Genomic DNA, 21,089 nt, shown 5'->3' with positions numbered 1-21,089 from the left:
AAACCTCCAGAGATTAGATATGTTGAGTGTGCTAAAGTGCAGACTTCTAGTAAAATTGTTTGTGTCTCCCTCTCTTTCTCTCATTTCAGTGGAAAAACAAATAGAGTTTTGCTGCCATTTAGCAAGAGGCAGCTTAGATCCAAATGAACCCCTGACATATGAATATGTGAAATTTGTAGTGGATTTTAAATATTTTACTCATGGTAAGTTTCTGCTCCAGCCTACGTAATTTACCTCTTCCTCTCTCCTTTAAATTGTGTCGTTATCCGTAGCCGCATAAAGGCCTTGTTTCAACTGAAAATGACCCCTAATCAGCAGGAATGGAATGTGCTGCAGATATGTTAGAGATGTTTTTCATATAGAAGTGCTGGGGAAGCTGCTGGTCAGAAGAGTGCAATCTTCGGAGTGCTCTAATTAAAGAGGTGATGCAGGACCAATCCTGCATTTGACCCACTGCCAATTTTAAAGCAGTCTATTTATTCAAATAACCAGTGAAATTAAATATTCTGTTTCACTTGTGGCAATGAAATGGCACTTCTTAAAAACGAAAGAGTTTGAGAAACCTGTAAAATCTTGAATCTTGCAAATGTTGGGTTGCAAAAAAGGTGCTATTTCCTTGCTCCGACCTCTTTATCACACCTTCTAACATCCAGTGTAAGCTGTCTTACTTTGTGTTGAGAAGAATGTTCAGGGCAGAAAAATGGTATCAGAAGTTCTTCCTATATATTCTTGATCCTCAGTCTGTGGTTTTAATGGGACACTTGCAAAACATACACAGGAAAATAACAAAAATATTGCAAAGCCCTCCACCCTAAAAATCAGCTGTCTGCATCACAGTCCTCCAGCCTGCTTACAGACATCCCAGCAAGGAGGCTGTAGGTGCACGTTCCCAGCTGATGAGAGCTGTCTCATAAAGCTTTCCTGCAAGCCAGGGGAGGTGGTTACACACATGCAACTTGGAGCCTAAAGGGTCGTGCTTTCATTGACCTTGGCGTGTACCACTGTGGCATCAAACTGTGGGTTGAAGGAATTCATTACTTGGGTTTTGTCAGTCATTGTACCTGTCTTAACATGAAAAGAAATGTCGTCTTCTTTTTAAATAAACGTATCCGGTTGTGTCTAGTGCCTACACCCTCCTGTAATGGCTTTGAGTCAGCTATTGCACGAGCTTTCAGGTCAGCCACGGAGGAGCAGATTTGCCTCGTAGCAACTGTTCGTCTTGTCACACCGCAGTTCTTAAAGGTGAGAGCTCTCAGATTTCATCTTCCCTTTTATTCTGGAAATCAGCACTCAGTTCAAGAGCGTGGTACTTTTACCACAAGCGATGTTCACTGCTGTTGCAAGAGGAGCCATGTTGCAGGAGCCTCTCAAAGAGTATACTTGGCAGTGTAAACTGTTTGTGCTGAGGATTTGTAAATGAATGAGGACACTGCTGTGTACTGAGCATAACTAGGAATGAGGAAAAATAGGAGTTGCATTTGCAAAGAGGTGGTTGGGTGATGGGACATTTCAGAGCAGCAAGCTCAGCAAGTACCAATAAAGATGACCAGCCAAACCACCTGAAAAGTTGCAGCCCCTAAAGAAATACATTGCACTGCTCCCTTGTGCAAGAAAGCCACTCATATCTTTAAACCCTCAACATCATATTTCATGGACCCCTTTTTTCTGCTCTTTAAGTGTCCTGTGGACAGTGCAATAGCAACAGTGATAACAACTGTAGATGTTTCTTACTTGACAGAGCATTAGCGAGCTTGGTTTGAAGCTGGAACCTGCTGCTGGCATCCATCTTCAGTTCCCAATATTTAAAAAAAAGTCAGGGGGAATTTTGCCTGCAGACTGCAAGATGAGGCCCTTAGGCTGTTTATCCTAGCTCTGAAAGTGACTCAGCCCAGGGTAAATTATTTAGGCACTTTTCATCAGTTCATGCATGTATAAGACAAGGCTTGCATATTCCTTAGAGGAAAAGAATCAGGTGTTTTTAAATCTCTTTATTTTGCTGGAGTTTACTATACTGAGTTGGTGCATTCTTGGTCTTAACAGAGGGCTCCTTTTGTCATTTCACAGAATTAAATATCTGAATGTGCCAACTGTTTTGCAGGAGCTCTGCAATGTTGAAGAGCCATGTGAAGAATTTACTTCAAGGCATAGTTTGGAATGGAAGTTTTTATTCTTGGACCACAGGTAAGAGATTTGGTTTTTGTCAATGAAGAATGAACAAACTGTAGCTTAAAAATAGAAAATGCTGTGTAGCTATTGCCTGACATCCCGTGTGGAATAGCTCTAATTAAATTAGACTACTTAACTAATAATACTCTGCACTTACTTATCAGGCCTCCTGAAAGACTTTGCCCTCTTTCATGTTTTAGGCAACTAAGAAACCATGTAAAGTGAGGGGAAAATGTCTAGGAAAATGTCCAACTTCACTGAGATATTAAGTTACTGAAACTGAGCAGTGTGTGTCCTGTTCCCTCTGTTGGTTTAGTTCCTCTGTTTTCCATCTACATGTTCCAAGAATTTTTCTAAATTTTTCACTGTATCAATAAACTTTTGATTTTCACCTTGGTAAATGCTGGAATTCATAAAAAGTGAAAATGCAGAGGAATAGATGGTTTAATTACAGACTTATTTTTGACTAAATAGAGTATCACAGGCTAGGATAGGGCTTGGGGAATGAAACAGACTGGAATCAGTTTACTGAGGTCATTAGTATAGAATTCATGTTTTTCAAAAGAAGCTGGAGGTTTTCACTTGCTCTTTTGCTTCCGTGTATACATGAACACAATGCAAAATCCCATCCTTTCCATTATCCCACAGAGCACAGCAGCAATTGTCTTTGCAGAGTACAAGTCCTGCAAAGGTAGTCATCACTAGAAGAGAAGAGTACAAAATAAGCCTTATTGTGGGGGAAAAATAAACTAAACATCAACTTCACTTTTAGTACAAGAAAGAGAGAGAGAAAATATAAATAGAACTTGCATTCATGTATTAGGCAAGATGTGTTTTCCGTGTATCATACCTTGAAATGCAGAACTGTCTATGCGAAAGCCTAACAGTTAATGCTCTGTGGTTTGGGATAGTCTGCATACTATGCATGTCATCTAGATCTTGTTGGAGTAACTTTGCTTTCCATTAATTGGTCTATCCAATAACCCACATTCTCAAAAGCAGGTGATTAATGTTAGATTCCTAAATCCCTTATTTCTCTGTCTAAATAAATGAGCTGGTTTTCCAAAGGGCAGTGTCCCCAGCAGCTCCTGTAAATCAAGCAAGTAAGAGCTTTGCTAAAACATATCAAAGAATCTTTTGATGAATCTGGGTTATGACTCAGAGAGAAGTCTCTCTGCTATCAGGTGCTTGCAGCCACTCCAGTCCCTCTGATATCCCCGGTGAGGAAACCACAGTTACCGAGAGTAAATTAAGTTAATGTAGATGCTGAGCCAGAGTTTGTGACAGCACCGGATGCAAGCGGTGAGCACAGGCCCGAGAATGAGAAAGGAATCATGTGGGTTGTCTCATTCAATCATTCATTCAAACCTCTATCCAGTACAGGCCTCAGGGTCTCTAGCACACTGTGAAATGTTGTTGAATATTTTGCTGTTCCTTGTTTACGTACGTCAGCTCACGTGGCCTGGTGCTGAGAGGGGTGCAGTCGTGGGAGCAGTGGGTACCCAGCATTGGTTGGAGCCCGGCCTTCAGCCGTTAAACTAATATATATGACAATGATATAAAGTGGAGTGATGATAAATGGTGCAGAAAGCACTGTACGTTTCCGGATAACTATTAGAAAACTAGGAAAAATCTGCATTCAGAATCTGCATATAGGCATGTGTTAAGGAAGAAAACCTGTGAACCTGGATAATGATCTATTTCTGTTCTGTCCTGTGGTCCTCTCCTTATTTTCCCTTCATATATTTAAAGATCTCAAGGTCTTATCCTGCATTTCTTGCACTAGGATGTTGTTGGTTTAAAGTCCCGTCCTTCAGGCTTTAGACAGTCACCAGTCCTGTACTCAAGAAGCTCTGAGAAGACAGTGCAGTCCCCCTTGCACAGCCAGTTGCAGGCTGGAAGTCGAACTACCAAGACGCTTTCAGACTGTTGCACAAGCAAGCCAGGTCCTTGTCAAATGACAGATTAGAAGCATTTTGTGGTTACATTCTAATTTAAAGAGTCTTGGTGAAAATCATGAAAGCATAGTACTTTCCTGATCAACTTAAAATACTTATCTGATGTGCATCTGAAAGACATTATTGTCATGAAGATAAGCATGTCATTAAAGACCCAAGAGACATTGGCACATTTGGCTAAAGAGACAGAAGGAAAAACACATTAATAAATACACATATTATCATCATTAACAGAAATCTGGGTCACATGAAGAAAAGGAACACAGTGCTCTATACAAAGCTATTTGAATAAATAAGACTGTATTGTGGTAGAGACCACTGTGCATTAAGTGCTCTCTGTTTGAAGAGATTTGAGAGTGTGGAAGACTGGTTCTTCCAGATAAGTCATTATGCCGGGCAAGTTTTAGGAGATTGCTCAGACTCCAAGAGTGCAGATTAAAAAAAACAATTAAAAAAAAAATCTTAAATTTTGCCTAGATCTAGACTTGATAGCAGAACAGTCAGAGAAGTCATTTCCCCCGGGCATCTCCATACTTCCTAGGTTCCTTCTCTACCTGCCAGAAAAATAACAGTCCTTAAAATTAGCCCCATACCTATTTTCTTTACTGCCAGCCTAGAAACATTTTTTCTGGTTTGCGTTTCCCAAGCTTTTCCATGGAAACAATTACTTTCTCTTTCACCTAAGCAGGTCCTGACACACATTGTGGCTTCCCACTTATTCTTTCTTGTGCGTTTACTACTCAGATGACATTTACTCCCAACCTACTGGATAATTTTACTCAAGCTCCAGTTTAATACGCACGCGAACATCCATAGCGTTTCTCAAGCTACATGTCTAACGAGCATGCTTAATGGATTGAGTCACTTGCATACGTGCATGCCTTTCTCTACACCCACATAATGAATAGGCTATGAAACAATAAACAGACACCTTTTCATTTGCTCAATTTTTACATTTGCTCAATTTTTACATCTCCTGTGTTGGTTTTTGCTTGGGTATGAAAAGGTCAATATCCACTCCCAGTTTCCCTGCCAAGTAACTGTAGGAGATTGTTTTGATTGCTAGTATCGCAAAATGTCTACCATGAAGTCACAGTATCAGGTTTTCTGTTTACTACCTGCTCTTTGCTTCCCTTCTAGGGCTCCACCTATCATAGGATACCTACCCTTTGAGGTCCTGGGAACGTCAGGGTATGACTACTACCACGCAGATGACCTGGAGCTTCTTGCTAGGTGCCATGAACACTGTGAGTTCCTCTCCTTCTGCAGCGTGCCTGACTTTGGTCTTGTTTTTCACTTGTGCAAAACCTTTTACCGTCATCACAAAAAGCATCCTTTTCTGGGGAGAAAGGGAATTCTCTCCTCCTGTAGAAGATTATCTTAGCTGATGCTTCACCGGGAAGTAGAATCCCTGTGGAATTCACGCAGATCAGGAACTGTCTGTGCAGGTTTCCCAGATTGGCAGGTATCCTGTTTGAACAGGTGCCTGGAAGTGAAATTAGATTAATGAATGGGCAGTCAGAACTTTCCACCCTCTGCCCGAGCTTATGGGAGCAGCCGTGATCCCTGGGATTTTGTTGGTTGCCACAGTTCCTGGGGACTTTCTGTTCCCACTGGCTCTGGAGCTAACCAGCAGGCTCGGCTCACTGAAATGCACTCTGAAGGAAGCATCTGGCTTGCCTATCTGTGCAATTAGGTGTTGTAAACTTCACTTACTGTTAGTAAAATGGTTCTGGAAATTCAGATCTTTTATACAGAAGTGCTGATTAGAGATTGCCTGTGGGCTACAATAACTTACTCTCTATCAATCTCAAAGTAGTTTTGCCTGAAGAGTAAAAACACTGCAGCCAGCTCCCCATTGCCTGAAGCGGGGCCTTGGGAGCATCCCCCGAGAGAGCAGGCATGGACACCAGGGAACGTGCAGTCCAAAGCACTCCACGCAGGGTCAGATTGGGTCCAGCTAGGGCCACACTGGCTTGATTGCTGGGAATGGGAACTTTTCCTTCCACTGGGAACATCTGTGGGGGAAGAAAAGTCTGTGAGCTTTCAGCCCAGATTTTTCTTGGCATTGCATCTTTGTGAAGATAGTTTTATCCAGTTTTGGAGGTTCCTAAGCTGATGTATGAACACCGGAGAATCTACATGAGCCCTATGCAAGGTGTAATACTGTGACCTACAAGAGCCTGTGTGGAGCCAGATCCGCAGGAGCGCTTAGCCTGACTACTGCTGCAGTGTAGCATGCTGCCGAAACACCATGTCCCACTGAAGGCTGGAGGTGATGCAAGGAAGGGCAAGGGGTGACAGGAAACAGGGTCTAATAACCAGTGTGGTTTTCCTACCAGATGAGCATGTGAGATGCTTTGCCCTTAAGACTGTATTTTTCCATTTTGCTGCATGCACTTCAGAATAAGATATTGAACCAGAATTACCTCTGTCCTCCAGCTGGTTTGCATTACCGAGAGGTGTAGTGAAAAGTAACTAGGCACTTTGTAAAATGCATCTAGGTAGTCAGATATTTTGCCAAGAAGTATTGCTTATAGGTTTCCTGTTGGGCAAGCTTGCCATTGGTCTGTCATCTACTCTCTGCTTGAGAGGAGAGTGTTTTGTCAAAAGGAAACAAGGATACCCAGAGAGTGGGGAAAATGGGATACTATAATTGCTCTGAGATGCAGAACAGCATGATGCAGGGACTGCAAGAAACTCTACAGACTCCCCAGCACACCAGCCAAGAGGCTTGGTCTCTGACCGTCAATTGCAAACCGCCCCCATCTCTAACACTTACCCACCATGCATATCAAATACTATAGGATCTAACAGAGAGTGGAAAAGATGACTTCTGCTCTGAAGTCTCAAATTTCCCCACTCCTCCTTCCCCTCACCTTTTCTGCACTGAGCAAGACAAAATGCTGTATATAAAACAAACAGCAGGGGAAAGCGGTTTGCTAGATACAAGTTATGCAAGTGTAGAGATGGGAATATTAAAGGAATATTTTTAATTGCTGTCAACTATAGTACTTTTTTAGTGCTACTTGCTTAAAAAGGCCATGCAGACAGAAGTGAGATACTTACGCAGATAATGTCCTTTTGTTAATACATGCTCGTAATTCAATGTATATACTAACTGCATTATGTGAGAGTGGAGTCTGATCATTCCACAGAGACTCCCTCTGTTCAGTGGTTTGCATCCCACATCTCTGTTAGCAACTGATTCCCTCTTAGACATTGAAAATATATTTGCACAACACACCTGCAGGAAAAGATCTTCTAATTTTGCTATGAAAGTGGGCAAAATGAGGTGCTGGCAAAATGCCTTATATGAGATGGCTCAGAAAATCGCTGACAGGGCTAGGAATTGAATGGTTCCCAGCATGGCATGTTAACCAGAAGACCTTCTCTAACTGTTTTGTCTAAAGCCCGTCATTGTTAATGGGAATTGCTAAAGAAGTTAGTCCTGCTGCTTAACAACATAGAGATGTGCAGGCGAGTGAAAATACTTGTGGCTCAACAAGTTCCCATTTGCCAGGCTGACCGCCGTGAGCAGGCACCTTGCCTATTGTGAAGTGAAATGGGTTTGCTTAAACCATGTTTATATTTCAGTTTGCATTAATTATGGGTATTTTATTTGCATTAATTATGGGTATTTTAAATGAGCATGTTTTATTTTGTACTCCCAGCAGTCTGGGAGCAATTAGTGTGGTCAGTTAATGTAGCTGCCTCATTATGGTCCTGTTATACTACATCACCTGTCATTTTTCTGGCCGTACCCTGATACACATACCAGGTCTGTTGTATTTAGGTCATCTCACAGAAGAAAACCTGTCCCCAACAGCTTAAGTCTAAGCAGTTAAACTGCTAGACTCCACTATCGTATTGTTTTGTGCCATAATTAGGATCCTGACTTCAAGCCCACCGTCTCTGAAAGGCATTCTCATGTACTTGCGCAAGGCCGATACCCTGTTTAATTGATGTTGTTTTTTTCTTTTCAGAGAAGCTCAGTGCCTGCTTTTGCCAGTAACTGGCTATAAGAACAATCTCAAAATATGAAAAAAAAGAACTCAAATAACAACTCAGTACATGGTTGTGTGTGTGTATATCATGTTTATGAAGCAGCAAAAGCAGTTTTAGTGCAGTATCAGCCTGCGAGAGAAGGGGTATTTTATTAATCACCGTTACATTAAGAAATCGCAGTAACTCTTTTTTTGCTATTAATTCCTTTCTTTTTGTTTAACAGTGATGCAGTTTGGAAAAGGCAAGTCCTGCTACTACCGGTTCCTGACCAAAGGGCAGCAGTGGATCTGGCTGCAGACACACTACTACATCACCTACCACCAGTGGAACTCCAAGCCCGAGTTCATCGTGTGCACCCACCTCGTGGTTAGGTAGGACTAACCAGCCCACCCTCGCCGCCTGTCCACCGTGCTCTGCCGGTCGTGTTCCCAGCCCTGTTTTGTGTTAGGCAGATATACCTAATTATAGAAAACTATTATGATAGGCAACTTGGAAAAAAACGTAATGTGTTTTTATTCCTCTTTTTTGGCAACTGGACCAAACGCCTGGAAGCCGCAGCTGGCTGTGTCTCTCTGTATGTTACATTCCCCTTTTATCCCTAGCAATGACATGGCCACATGAAGGATTAAAGCTATTAAGAATCAGACAGCTTTATGAGTGTAAATGGGATCATACATCTCCCACAAAACCTTTTGATCAGAGCTTTAAATATTTATGGCTGGATGTTAGCTGCTGTCCTGGTATCCTTATTTGTAATGTAAAATTTAGCCATCATCCCCCCCTAGTGGGAAGCTGTTTTGTACTTGGAGAACAAACTGCCGGGCTAAGGCAGGGGGGAAGGTTCTCACCTTCTGGGGTGGGATCTGCTTGATTACCACTGACAGCTCAGTGTGTTAATGCTGAGAATATAATTACTGGAAGGCTTGAAAACACACTCATTTGATCCATTAACTTGAGTAAATGTATTCTTCAGTATCTCTTTCTTTACTGGTAGGAATCATTCTGTAAATTTTTTTTCTGCCCCCCCGTCCTTCCTTTCAAACATCTGAAAGAAAAAACGCCAGTAGACTGGGATTATTTTTGATATTCACAAAGCAGACTGAGAACATCTTACACCAATAAACAGGTCTAAGTGGTTAGAATTGTATGTGCTGATATAAACTACATGACATGCTATTTTAAGCAAATGTTTTATAGAGAGATTGCTTTTGAACCGTGTTGTTTCTGCTTCCCGTCAGGGAATTTGGCTGCACTTTAAGCTCTGAATTTACTGTGCGTGAACTTGTTTCTTCTTTCTGCTTCCAGTACCTCTTAGATATACCACTATACTTAATGGTATAGTCTTAAATAGACTTTGAAATACAATTCTGTCTCTGAAGATTTAGATATATTATTGAAAAAGACAAGGTAATAGAACTTCAGTCTTAAAAAGTGAATTGAGGAAAATTCGGTGCCTACTGTGGTTTAAGTGAGTTCAGCTCAGCAACTTCCATTGCCCCCCAGCAAGGTTATGGTTCATTAATATTTCAGCCAACTTACTTAATTCTGGCTTAATTCTGCACCCCCCAGAAACAGGGTCCTCTGCCCAAGCGAGGGAGTCGGTCTCCAGCAAAGCCAGCAGCACGTGCAGCTGCGTGGGGCTCCCTTGGCACTGCCGCGGGTCTCGCTGAGCTCCAGTACAACATGCTAAAAATTGATTCTTGATCATCGGCAGGCTAGAAAATGAATGTACATTTGTTATGGCAGTTTACCTGTAAAGATGCTGTAGGATCATTTTTCCACCTGATTGTGGAAAATGGGAGGCTCCTTTATTAAGAGAATGATAATGAGGACCAAGACACCTGTTTTGTCTTCAAAGTCCGAGTGCGCTCTGCTTTTAGGCTAGTCTTGCCTTAAAGCATCCAGGGCCAAAATGTGTGGAGGAGTGTCTACATTTGTGCTTGGAATTGCTAGTGCAGTTACTCGCATAGACCCTATAGTCTCGCTAGGACAGAGTGGGACTGTGACACTGCGCTGGACGTTCAGCACTTGCGTTTATTCACAGATTATAAGGCTATATGACAATGTTCCTCTAAGCCCCTTGTATGTGAGTGTGCATGTGAGTGTGCATGCGTGTGTTTGAGCTGTGCAAAGCCGGTGACTCCAACTGAAAACTCTTCAGGGACCTGTTTGTCAGAGTGGTTACCATAAAGTAAATATCCAGTGCCTATGTTTGCATGGACAACTTAGACCTGCCACTGAGCAATTGGATTTTTAATTTTTTTTTTTTTTAGTTATGCAGAAGTTCGAGCTGAAAGAAGGCGAGATCTTGGCCTTGAAGAGTCATCAATTGAACTGGCATCTTCCTCTTTAAAGGTACTGCGTGCCTTCTCAGTTAAATGAATAGGCATTTAACCCACACAGAGTCATTGCTTATTAATCTTAGGAAAATATCTGTTCTGCCCCCTTCTTCTCCTTTACTTCCCTCTCCCTCCAAGCCATCTGTTGGGTTATGACTCCAACAGACCCTGAGAATTTTTAACACTGCATGGCTCTAAACTGCCCCATCTTGTTTCGGGCATAAAATTGCAAATTCAGTAGTTGCATTGCTGCTGTTCTGCTTTTCCAGATCTCCCTGAGACCTTTATGCATATGATAATTGAAACAAGCTCAGTTCAGAAAGAGAATAATAAAGCTGGAGCTGGAGCATAAGTTGATGTCCGTATCACATTCTTCAGCCGCAGCAAACCTAAGTGCAGGGCAGCACTGCGGGGAGCGCGGCCCTCTTGCTGATGCTGGCTCATGGGTGGTGATCGGACAGTGGCTGGTGGGGAAGGGGAACCGATGCACTGATTCTTCTTCCAGACTCCAATTCTATTTCCACCACTGGGCAGGATCCAATTCAGAGTAGGATTGTGATTAGAGCAATAATTGCCATTGCTTGAATCAGTCTGACATCCCAACATGCCTGCTTAATTAACAGGGTCATTTTAATTACATTTGAGTTCTTCTTCTCAATAGTTTACAAATAAGACCAGTAATCAAAGTGATTTTAAGCAAGTGGATTGTTGTGTAATTATCATTCCATTAGCCTCATTGCTCTTCAGATATATTATTTTACAGAAGCCCTCCGGGGGAAGAGCAGGGGAAGCTGTCCCAAAGACCTTTCTGCACTCAGGCAAAGACCATTTTGCAGACAGCTTCTTCTGTCTCACCACAGCACAGTTCTTCTGTGTCTCCTTTCCCTCCCCTCTCGATAGCTGAGATACTTCTCTACGGGCTTTATCTGCATCTGCCAGTGTAAGGTGCTGGTAGCCGGAGGAGAGGCAGAGGGAGCCATTGCTCCATCTTCTGGCGGGAAGAGGCGGCCAGGGAGCTCCGCGGGAGGCTGTGGAGGGTGGTGCTGTGGGCAGTGTGGTCACCCACGTCTGGGAGGCGGAAAGTCTCCCACTAGCCATCCACTTAGGGGACGTTTGCCATAAACCGCCTACCAGGTGGCGTCTTGTTTTGGTGTGAGACCTCCACATTTTGGTGTGAGACCTCCACAGCCATCAATAATTATTAGATGAGGCTATCCCCCTCCACAGATATGCTGCCAGGCTCCTGCCCACAACAGCCTGCTCAGAGTCACTGCTCCCAAGGGAAAGGCGAGCAGGGTTACGGCTTTTAACATCACCTAGTACCTGTCCCCTGGCAGGAGCCGTTGGCCATATTTTCTCGTAGGGCTGCAGCTGCTATCCCCGTGCCACCGGTCCGCGTCGCCTCCCAACCATGTCTCGTCGTGTCCGCGATGAATTACGCCGTTCCCCAGCTGGCTCCTCCTGCCATATTCATTCATTGCGCCTGCCACCACTCCCCAGCGTGTTAGAGCTGACGAACTGTGACATCCCCGAAGAAATCGGGCAGAAGGCAGCTAATTACAACAGCGTATTTCCACTTGCGCTGGCAGCCAGCGGGGAGGAACGGGCAGCGCGGCAGTGCAGGGCGAGGGGCCGCAGTCCCCCGGGCACCTGCCCGTCGCGCGGGCAGGGAAACCGCTCCCCCACGTCGCGGGCTGCCACGTGTGCGCCCGGGGAGGCACGGGGGGCTGTTACTGCTGGCGGTGGCCGCCACGCAGCGAGCTGCCGAGCAGGGCGCTCTCGTGCCGGGGTCCCCATCCCGCATGCTTGCAACGGAAATGCCTGTCAGCACCCCAGGGCCGAGGCGTACCTGGGGGCGATCCTGAGGATCCCGTCCGCACCGGGATACGCTGCGCTTCAGCGTGAATACCGAGGGCAGACCGAGCAATTCAGCACTGAACAGCCCGAGTGGCTGCCGCAGCATTTGGTGCTATCGTCCTGCAGTGCTGGCTCTCTAGGAACTCAATCTCGGCTTTTTTCCCTGAAAATGAGCAGTCAGAGATGGTGCAGGAGTCCCCTTTGATGGTGCAGGAGTCCCCTTTGATGGTGCAGGAGGTCCCCTTTGATGGTGTAGGAGGTCCCCTTCGATGCTGCCTTGTCCTGCTAATAGCATTGCTGCTTGTGCTTCGCCTCACAGAGCCACGGCAGCTACCTGGACATGAGGCAGTGCGGGAACAGCCAGGAGACGAGCCGAGAAGGAGTGTCGCTCTCGTCCCACAGCTCCCGGCGCTCCTCGCACACGGCGCTCTCCGACTCTGCGTGTAGGTGTCAGCGCGGCCCGGGGGCACTCGGGAGGCGGGCAGGAGCGGGGCTCCAGGGCAGAGCAACCTGCAAGCCCTCAGGAGTTGGGCTGGGAGTTTTCCCGTGGCTCCTTGTAGCTCTTTGCTGTGACTCAGCTGGTGGAAGTACCTTGCAAAGCTGGAGTAGTCTGATTGTTTATCGCAGCCCATGGCTCATTGACAAAACTTTTATTGTAGGAGAGTTAAATCCCTGCTGCTAAATCACTGTGGTTTTCTGCAAGACGCTCAAGATGGAGCGTGAGAGGCTGCCTTGCCTCGCAGCTTCGTACTAAATGCTGTGAGACCCTGCAGCAAGGCAAACGCAATGACCTTGCTGGACCATGGCGTAGGAAGCAAACCCAGGGAACTTATTCCTGAAATATTTGACAGAGGGAGAGTGAAAAAGCTCACTTGGAAGAAACAGAGAGAAACACTTAGAGAAAGCTGAGACAGGGAGTTTTCATCAGAAAGGCACCATGCTAGTTAGACTGGGAGCGAGAGAGACAACAGTCATGAGCAGTTTGGGGATCCAGCTCAGCTCGAGCTGACTCCCCCATAATTCCCATGTTTAGGAAATTATTATTGCAGATGTGTTGGTAAGGACCAACAACAGCCTCTGGCTGTAAGCAGCAGCAGCTGCTGCTCATTTGCATATGCAGAGTTCAGGCTTAGCCAGCGTAGCCGATCATGGATTTGGTGTCCTCTGATTGCTGCCATATCACAATAAACCTTTTTTCCAGCCACATCGTCAATGCGACACACAGACACCAGCACTCCCACCAGGCCATCGGTGCCAATGGGTCAATCGGAGAAGGCAGCCTTGCGACTGGCATCAAGTGGAAGCACTCAGGTAGATCGCCCTGTGAGCCTTTCTGGCAGATGCCATAAAGAAATGAGCTGTCAAAAGCCTCTCCACAGCGATGAGCTTCACAGGCCTACATCTCCCCCTCAACTGGGTGTGCAGAGCCCTCAGAGAGGTCTGATCCCGTCTCTGTCTATGCTGGGCCTCAGGGCAGCTGGAGTTTCCCAGGGCTGTGAAGGAACTACCTGCTCTCAGCACTGGCGGAGCAGTTGGACAAAAGCTGCATGGCTGCCTCTTGTCTTTTGGGAGTCAGTTCGCTCTTCCAGGCCACATGCATCCTCATACCACAAGCCCAGTTTTCTCAGGGCTTGTACATGTGAAGTGAATTTCATCTAGGATGTTTAAACTATGTTCAAACTGAAGATTTACAATTAGCAATTAGGCATGCCAGAGGTTAAATTCTCTCTTTAGACACATCCTCAAACCTCCATGTGGAATTTTCTAATTGCACTGGTTCATCAGTATGAGTATGAGTATGACTAGTATGAGTTGATACAACACCAATGAGCAGGTCTTCTGGCACTGTACAGTAGAGGTGCTGTGGGCCTAAAATAAGGCAAAGTTTTCATTTCCAGGCCATAGCAACTCCTCAAGCCCCTGTTGACCACCTCAGTCAGCATCCTGTGGCTCAGCCGGCAGTTCCCTCTCAGCAAGCTGTGATGGTACGTGTTTTATTTGTGTTAAATGCACTCATACATCCAGTCCGCTGGGCAGACTTAGTGGCTCCAGTGGGCTGCACTCCACCTCGTTTCTGGATGGGGGTTGAAGAGGGTGTGCTGGCTGTGCAGGGCTATTCTGGCCATGCAGGTAGTGCAGAAGGTCCACTAGAGCAGGTCACTCAGGCGTCCCTTTGGGTGAGGGCCGTTAAACACACACCGGAGTGACAGGTACTAGGTTAGCAAAAATCGAGGTGAGAAGCACATCTCTAGAAAGCTCCCATGGAAGGCATTAGAGCGCTCTGTGTTTGTCTCACTCTTAGGACTAGCTCTTGGTGTTACCCCCAGCTCTAGGCAGGGAATGACGCGTTTGTGCTGCTCCAGGAGCAGTGCAGGGGTTGTGCTGGGACTCCAGGCAATCATGGCATGGATCTTGTTTCCTTTCCTGTTCTTGGGAGGAGCAGCCTATCCTCATGCTGATAATTTCATCCTCTCCGTACTGCTGTCTCTGCACTGGCTGCCACACCTTGGGGAGAACGAGCTCTCCATCCTTCGCACCTATCCATGTGCCAGGGAGGGAGCAATGGTCTGTGGCTGCCCTTGCCAATCCAACTCACCGCATGAGGCCAAGGTGGCTCCCAGGGCAACTGGAAAAACTGAACTGTTCGATGCCCTTTTATTTCTCTCTCTGCCGTGGAGATTTTCTTACAAGGAGACTCTTACCACCACTTATTCAGCAAGGAGACAGAGCAGGTAGAACAACAAATGACCAGTCTAAAGGAATATTTAGATTTATCCAGGCTGTTAGGGCCTGCTGAAGATTCAGCTCTGAATTATTAGTGACTGACTCTAAGAACTGGTAGAGGAAAGTGGTATCATGGAGGGTTTGAGATAGGCAGGGGGAGAAAAAAGGAAAAAAGCGGGAACCACTAAATCACAACTAGTCAGTAAATCATAACTAGTCAGTGAAGTCCCATTCTTGTAAGGTCATGTAGTAAACATCCAGTATCTGAGTGCCCAGAACATAACCGAGGGATTGAAGACAGCTGACATGGGATGTTGAGGATGGGTCCCAGGGCAGCATTGCAATCCAGCTTAAGCCTGGCTGTTGGGAAATACAATGAACAGCAGGACTGGACCTCCAGGCCAGAGGTGTTGCAACGGTTAGAATTCAAAACATCTGCTGCAAAATATAGGAGGTCCAAAATCAGCACCCTGTCATGCTTAAGAAGGAGGGCAATCACATGCACGGATGCTACATCTAAGCAGAAGTGTAGCAGAAGGAGAGCTGGAGCCAACCACAGCGTGTGAGCCAGCGTTGTGCTGCCGTTCTGGTAACATGGCAACCTTGGGTTAAATAAGCGATTCACATTTTTTGGTCAGCATCATCTTTTCTATGACAAAAGCTGTTTCTTAGATAATAAAGTTTCGGGAAGCCACCTGTCCTGCACAGGCACCGTCATTTTTTTGAAGCCAGCACCATCACAAATGTGAGCAGCAGCGCTGGTCCCGCCTGTGACCTGTTCTCTGTTCTCCGCAGCCAGTGTACCACTTCCCCGCGCAGCTGGGGATGATGCATCAGCTGAAGGAGCAGCTGGAAGAGAGGACTCGCATACTGCAGGCTGACATCAAGACGCAGCAAGAGGAGCTGCACGTCATCAAGGAGCAGCTCCAGCTAGTGCAGGACTCCAACCTGCAGGTGCGCAGCAACCCGTGGGTGCCCGGTGCTCACCTCTCCGCTCTCCGGGGACCCACAGACCCTTTGCTTTGCCTTTGAGCACTTGGATCAGTAATAAATTGTCTGCAGCAAAAGTATTTAGAAATGAGTTACATTGGTAGTAGTCTCAGATGTGTGAATGGCTGGAAAGGTATCTCCTGAGAGAGAGGAGGCATCAGGATCTGTTTAAAAATGGTGAATCAGAAATTTTCCTGATTTGGAAAAAGAAGAAAAATCCTAAAGAAGTGATCAAACTAATCAAAAGCACCCTCTGCAGGAACTGCTCTGAGGTTTAATGGCTAATTAACCCCGCTGCATCCCTAGTCCCATTCCCGCATCCCTAGTCCCATTCCCCGATCCCTCGCACCGCTCCTATGGATGGGACGGGCATAATGCGGCTGGAGCGGCCGTGGCTCTGCATAGATGTCTGGGCACGAGCTAACGCTCGATTTGCTGTTACTTGCGGTTCACTTTGCTGCCGGCGTAAAGCCTCGTACGCTCGCGGCTGCCCGTGCAAGCCGTGGGGCCGGGCCGTCGGGGAGGGCCTTGTGCACGCACCAGAGGCGGGTGTGAAGGAGAGGAGGTGCTCAGCAGTGGCACCCACACGCCCAGCCGCGTCCGGGCAGTGAGAGAAGGCCTGGCCGCGCCGGAGTCGCAGTACCGCTTGCTTGATGCCACGGTGTCGGAAGCCTCGGGAAAGCCAGATTTTAGTAGCAAAACAGAAGCAGCACCTAGTGGTAATGGTGCAGTGGCTGCTGGATCAGCCGGGAGGTTTCCTCCCGCTTACGGGAGGGCTGCAGCCGCCAGGGCCAGTGTCGCCCGGAGGACGGGCCGGAGGAGAGGCCTTGCCAGAGCCGGTGCCAGCGCCGCCGGGCCCGCCACGGTGGAGGAGAAAGGACAGGGCACAGTGTCCAGGGCCGGTGAAGGCACCGGGAGCAGTCCCTTCGCCCTGCTGGCAAACCCCTGCCTGGCCGCAGCTGCTTTTCCGATTTTCAGCACACCCGCTGAGCCCCCCCAGGAATAACTGACTGCCCAGCTCCCCGGGGGGCTGGCGGCTTGCTGGGCTGCAGAGGGTGGCTGTGCTGTTAAGATGATGTGCTTTCTTGCTTGAGAAAGTAAGTGTTTTTCCTGCCATGTAAAAGCTGCACAAGGGACAGGAACACCCTTTCGTGCAGCACCCGTCTGCAGTAGCTCAGGTGAGGAGTTTGCTCCCCGGCGTCAGCAGGCCACCAGCTCCTAGTGACGCTCTTTCCCCGACCTCAGCCACCCCCGAGCTAGGCAGGCAGAGCTGAAATGTTCTCCATCACGTCACCCTGAAGAGCTTCTTCATTAGATGAGGGGACTGCACACCACAGGGATCATTTTGTTTTGTACTAGCAGTATTATTTATTAAGAGCTTGCAGGTCGTTAAAACAAGAAAACAGTGTATAAACTGCGACAAATCCTGTATCTCTTTTTTCTTAAAGATGTTGATGCAGCAACCGATACCCTTAGTCTTTAACAACGTGCCGCACCAGAGTCCAAGAAGGCCGTCGCAGCAGCAGCAGCCTGGGACAACCAGGCAAAGCACAGCCAAGAAGTCGCAGCAGCAAGGCCTTACTGGGACAAAACACTACTGTGGCCCTCACTTACCGTCCCCACGCCAATTCCTCAGGGAACCTGGTGGCCCTTCCTCCCAGGTTGCTAGCTACCGCTTTATCTTCATGCTTGTTTCCTGGCTTTTTAAATAATTGCCTGGCAGCTCCTAAGGATAAAATTGATGTGTAGGACAATGCCACCTTGTTCATTCGGTGTTACACCTAGGATGAAGGTAGCCCTTGGTACCTGCACTTCCCTCTGTGGTCCCTCTTCTCTCCCATGTGCATGTTTTAGTCTCTAATTGGCATTAAGAAATATGCTTCAAGAGGAAATTGCAAGTGATGTCATTCCATTGTAAAAAAAATAAACGCTCCATAGCCTAAAAGCCTTAAATCACTGCAGACCATTGAAAACATTTCTCCTAAATTCGGTAGAATTGTGTGGGAGAACGGTTTGGTCTTCTGACTCATTTCCGCTTTCAGTTGTCCCAGAGTGCATCTTTTGTAATCAGTGAGAGTTATAACCTAATAACTTAGAGAACTAGGCATAATTTTAAATGAGTATTTTTTTTTTCTGTCTGGGAATGCCTGGAAGTTAGCTTTGAAAAACAAGTTTATCATCACTAGACCTAAGTCCAAAACATAGGTGGTCACATCTCCTTGGGGAAAAAATTTAGGTGTCCAGAATTAAAAAAGACTGAAAACTACTGCTTTTGAGGAAGCATTAGAAGCTTTTCTTGGGGGTTTGGATTTGCAGCCCTTCTCCCTTCTTAAGCTGCTCCCTTCTCCCTCGCACCTCAGCTGTCCTTGCCTTTCTGCTCTGATTCAGCAAGAGACCGCCTGCTCCCGCAGCTGGGGAGCCCGGTGCCTGCCGTGCACGGGTGATAGTGCAAACCGGTTGTTTGTCCTCCATAGATGCACCATTGCTATCGCTTTGTTCAGGGAGAGCATGTTACTGTTAATTGTCCTTTTGTCAACTGCATATTTAAAGGAGTTATTTTGGCCTTCTAGTAGGGAGCTTTAAAAAAAGTGATGTGTGTGTCTGTATCTGTATTCAGGTGCAGCAGCAGCAGCAGCAGCACCCGATGCGAGGAAGCCAAGGCCAGCAAACGTGTCTGCCGGCACAGACGAGCATTTCAATGCCCCTCTACAACAACCCCGTGGTATTTTCACAAGCGCATCCCATTACCGTGTCTGCGCAGATGCCGACGGAAGTCAGCGAAAGGCAGCAGCAGGCTGACTACAGCCAGGACAGGAGCCTGAGGTACGCGTCCAGCCCTGCCCGGCCGGCCTGACATCGCTGATAGGAACCGGGCCGCGAGGGGGGCAGGCGCCCTGAGGGGTGACGGACAGCCCCTGGGTGCCGCCGCAGGGACGCAAGGACGGTCCCTCCGCAGCGACGGGTCGGTGGCGAGCGCGGTGTGCGTGCAGGCAGCGCGCCGTGCGCCTGGGGCCTGGCCTCCCCCCTTCTCTCCGCGTTCCCAGCGGGTGTCCATGTAACTCCGTAACCTGTGGTCATCGGCGGCTGTCGGAGGGGCTGAGCAGGAAACACCGCTGAGATGGTGCTTCCCGGGCCGGCGCCTGGCATGCTCGGCAGCGCCAGGGCAGCGTTGCTCTAGCTGAGGGAAGTGCTGTGGCAAAAACACTTTTTCATACAAATCTGGAAACTACCCACAAATTATTCAGCTGCCTTTCAGGAAGGTGTCTGCGGCCACTCTCTACCACACTGTCTGACCGGATCCTGCCATTTTGCAATATCCTTAAAAAAAAAACCAACAAAAACAGGTTGCCTAGAGGTCTTGCCCTCTGTAAAAGCCTGTGGGTTATTTATATCCCGGTGTCAGCTGTAATGGCATTTAGCTCCTGATGGCATGCCTGTTCCCCTGCATGCCCGGGCGCTGCACGTCCGCCCTGCGGATGCTGCCAGTGCCCATGCCAGTGCCGAGGGACTGGGCACCAGGCAGTCGTGCCATGGGCGTGCAGAGCTCAGCGTGGGCTGCTTGCCACGGCGGTCCTGTGCTGCCACAGCAGCGCCAGCTGTCTCCGCTGGCATCTGAGGTTGCAGAAGTTGCAATCGCAGCAGTCGGTGAGTTGTAGCCATACCTAGAGCAGCACACAAACATCTCTGGTGTCCAGGACCCAGTCCGAGATGCTGGGGATGCCTCTCTGGATGCCTGGGAGCTTAATGTGAGCTTCTGTCCAAAGCATATGCAGGTATCTATAAAAGGAGCCTGTCATTTGTAGTAACGCAAAACAATCTGTGCTGTTAATAACATCAGTTACCTATTTCTTACATGAAAGATTTAGCAAGTTCCAGCTCAGCTCCGTGGGTGCATCAGGCAAGGTGATAAAAAGCATTCCGTTTCATTAGCTTTTCTCAGGGTAGTAGTGGTGGTTTGCGTTCTTGCGTGGAGTTTTTTCAGGGATTTGTTTCTAGAAACTGGCAATCAAAAATTTGAGTATCTGCCTTCCCTGGCTGGCCTCTGCTGTTACTGCACCGCAGAAGGTGGTTGGATCAGTCCGTCCACGCCAGGACGCCTGCTGCTACTGTCAGCATCCATCCGCCCAGAGCAGTGCTAGCAGGCAGCAAGGAAAGGATGCCTTAGCTGATGCCTACTTGCATACATTATTTTAGCCGGGCACTTTATGGCTATGAAAATTACTTTGGAAAACTTGTGCACAGTCACACAAACACAAACAATTCCAGACTTAGAAAAAAAAAAAAAAAAAGCCAAGCTGGTTAGGAGGAAAAAGTGACTAGAGCTTCCCCGCCCCAGAATGAACTTTATGGTAGCTAAAATTCTTTGAAAAATATTTTTAACTGTTTTCTAGCTTTTGTGAAGCCTAAAATTTTTGGCGAAGTCGCAGAGGAGATGTGAAACCTTGAAGCCCTTCATTTTCTGCAGGTCCAGTCTATAATGCATAATGGAGGGGGAAATCTGGAGCCTGTTTTTGGCAGGCTCTACGTGGTTTAACAAGTTTTGTTCCAGTCTAACTCCCTGAGCACCTGCGTTCTCCCGTGTCTGCTCCCAGGGTGGTTTTGGATTTGTGTTCTTATGCTTTATTTTCCTTCTCTTGGCAGGTTCGTCCCAGAGCAGCAGATCTTGCCTCCCCCAATACAGATGCAGACGATTACCTGCAGCACAGTCCGACCTCCAGCCCCGTCGCCCGTTTTCTCCCCGTCGCTGATGATCCCGCACACCAGTTTCACTTCCCACCAGACGAGCACCCCAGTTCATCTCCACCAGTGGCCACAGCAACAAGTTCAGCAGCATCGCCTCTACCTTCAGGTAACGGACTTGAAACAGGTTTATAAGTATGCACAAGGCTGGTTTTTGAGAAACGGCGCTTACCTGACCCTAATCACATCTGACCTGTCTTACCCCAAAAAAACCTGACCAAATCTTTCTTACCTGACCCTAATCAAATCTCACGTGCCTGCTGTTCCCATTGTATCTAAACATACCCAAGTCCTCAGCATTTTTTAG

The 21,089-nt window shown here is 47.2% G+C and overlaps 1 protein-coding gene across 5 annotated transcripts in view; it reads left to right on the top strand.

Moving 5' to 3' along the window:
* Positions 1-21,089, top strand: part of PASD1 (PAS domain containing repressor 1) — a 57,282-nt gene that overhangs the window by 33,474 nt on the left and 2,719 nt on the right. For all 5 annotated transcript variants that reach the window (XM_064518232.1, XM_064518233.1, XM_064518231.1 and 2 more), the window contains 13 exons: positions 90-203; positions 1,124-1,242; positions 2,099-2,181; positions 5,265-5,371; positions 8,356-8,503; positions 10,406-10,487; positions 12,648-12,771; positions 13,530-13,639; positions 14,227-14,313; positions 15,848-16,006; positions 17,491-17,703; positions 18,660-18,865; positions 20,684-20,891. In XM_064518232.1, coding sequence (XP_064374302.1) covers positions 90-203; positions 1,124-1,242; positions 2,099-2,181; positions 5,265-5,371; positions 8,356-8,503; positions 10,406-10,487; positions 12,648-12,771; positions 13,530-13,639; positions 14,227-14,313; positions 15,848-16,006; positions 17,491-17,703; positions 18,660-18,865; positions 20,684-20,891 — 1,760 coding nt within the window. The remainder of the gene's footprint in view (positions 1-89; positions 204-1,123; positions 1,243-2,098; positions 2,182-5,264; positions 5,372-8,355; positions 8,504-10,405; positions 10,488-12,647; positions 12,772-13,529; positions 13,640-14,226; positions 14,314-15,847; positions 16,007-17,490; positions 17,704-18,659; positions 18,866-20,683; positions 20,892-21,089) is intronic.

Source organism: Dromaius novaehollandiae, chromosome 11 (assembly GCF_036370855.1).
Source record: "Dromaius novaehollandiae isolate bDroNov1 chromosome 11, bDroNov1.hap1, whole genome shotgun sequence".
NCBI lineage: Eukaryota > Metazoa > Chordata > Aves > Casuariiformes > Dromaiidae > Dromaius > Dromaius novaehollandiae.
This window is presented reverse-complemented; position numbering and strand designations above follow the sequence as displayed.